The following is a 1200-nucleotide window of genomic DNA, read 5'->3' as shown; positions in this document are numbered from 1 at the left end:
GAATCCCCCCCTGCCTCTCCCGCGGCCTCGGATGTTGCCGCCTCTTCCCCGCCCGCGCATGTTGGGCGGAGGGGGCACCTCGTTGTGCATGGGGCCTCCCATCCCGAAACCCGGGTTGTGCTGCTGAGGGAAGGGAAGGCAGCGTTAGCCAAGCGCCGACTTGCGCGCCGTCGAGGGGGAAACCGAGGTTTGGCGAGGCGTTGGGAGCTCTGGAGCGGGGCAGGCAGCCAGCCCGCCTCCAAAGGCAGGGGGGGCAAAGCCGAAAGCGAGGGGGGCGGCTACCAGAGAAGGGTCACCTCCGGAAAACAGAAGCTGTTTTCTGTAAAACCCGATGGTATTTCTGCTTCCGAGCCCCACGGCCCCGAGCAGATCCTGCTTTTTTAAATTCTCTTCCCTCCCCAAAAGGGGATTAAAAGCAGAGAGCAGGAGGCGCCGGCGCCGCAGACCCCTCGGTCGCACCACAAAGCCGCGGAATCGCGGATTTACTTACTTTTACGGCAAACTTGGGCCCTCCCCGAGCGGGCACGGGGGCTCTTTTCTTCTTGTTTTGCTCAATGGCAACAGGAGCATCGGGGAACAGCTTCTCCAGCGCAGCCAGAGCGGCGTAGGCTTTTGCCACCTTTTTATTTGAACCGGCTCCTTGGAATTTCTGCCCGTCGACCTCCACCTTCGGAAGGGATCAGATCATTGCGCGTGAGCGGGAAGGGCAGGACCAGAAGCTGACGCTTGGCAAAATTAAGTTTGGTTTGTTTTTTGTTTTTTTTTTTTTTTAAAACGGTGCCTGCAGACAATTCCAGCCGTTGGAAGCATCCGAGGTCAGGCTGGAGGGCCTTTGAGCAACGTGGCCTAGCGCAAGCGTCCCGGTCGGATGACCTTTAAGGGTCCCTTCCCACCCAAAACCATGCCTGGATTTTGTGATTTTAAAATTCTTACTCAGGCTACGAAGTTACAGGTGCCCGAGCTGGGAGGAAGGCCGAGGGAGAGGACCCAGAAGGCGCCTCACCTCCATGACAAAGCGCTTGTCGTGGCTGCCGCCCGTTTCCGAAATCAGTTCGTACTTCAGCCCGCGCCGTTTCTCGTTAAGCTCCATCACAGGATTCTTGCCGTGCTTCGTCAGGATTGGTCCCTGTTGTTTCACATTCTGCAAGCGGAGAAGCGGCGATGAAACTCCCAGAAACTCCCCCCCCCCCCCCCCCCCAC

The 1200-nt window shown here is 58.6% G+C and overlaps 1 protein-coding gene across 1 annotated transcript in view; it reads right to left on the bottom strand.

Annotated features, from left to right (window-relative positions):
• ILF3 (interleukin enhancer binding factor 3) overlaps window positions 1–1200 on the bottom strand; it is a 16109-nt gene that overhangs the window by 4738 nt on the left and 10171 nt on the right. The window contains exons 13-15 of the mRNA XM_035893233.1: window positions 1004–1141; window positions 491–667; window positions 7–123 (exon numbers count right to left, since the gene is read on the bottom strand). Coding sequence (XP_035749126.1) covers window positions 7–123; window positions 491–667; window positions 1004–1141 — 432 coding nt within the window. The remainder of the gene's footprint in view (window positions 1–6; window positions 124–490; window positions 668–1003; window positions 1142–1200) is intronic.

The sequence above is a fragment of the Egretta garzetta genome, unplaced genomic scaffold (assembly GCF_000687185.1).
Source record: "Egretta garzetta isolate BGI_Z169 unplaced genomic scaffold, ASM68718v1 scaffold1244, whole genome shotgun sequence".
In the NCBI taxonomy this organism is placed as follows: Eukaryota; Metazoa; Chordata; class Aves; order Pelecaniformes; family Ardeidae; genus Egretta; species Egretta garzetta.
Note: the sequence above shows the minus strand (reverse complement) of the source record. Positions and strands in the feature narration are given on the sequence as shown.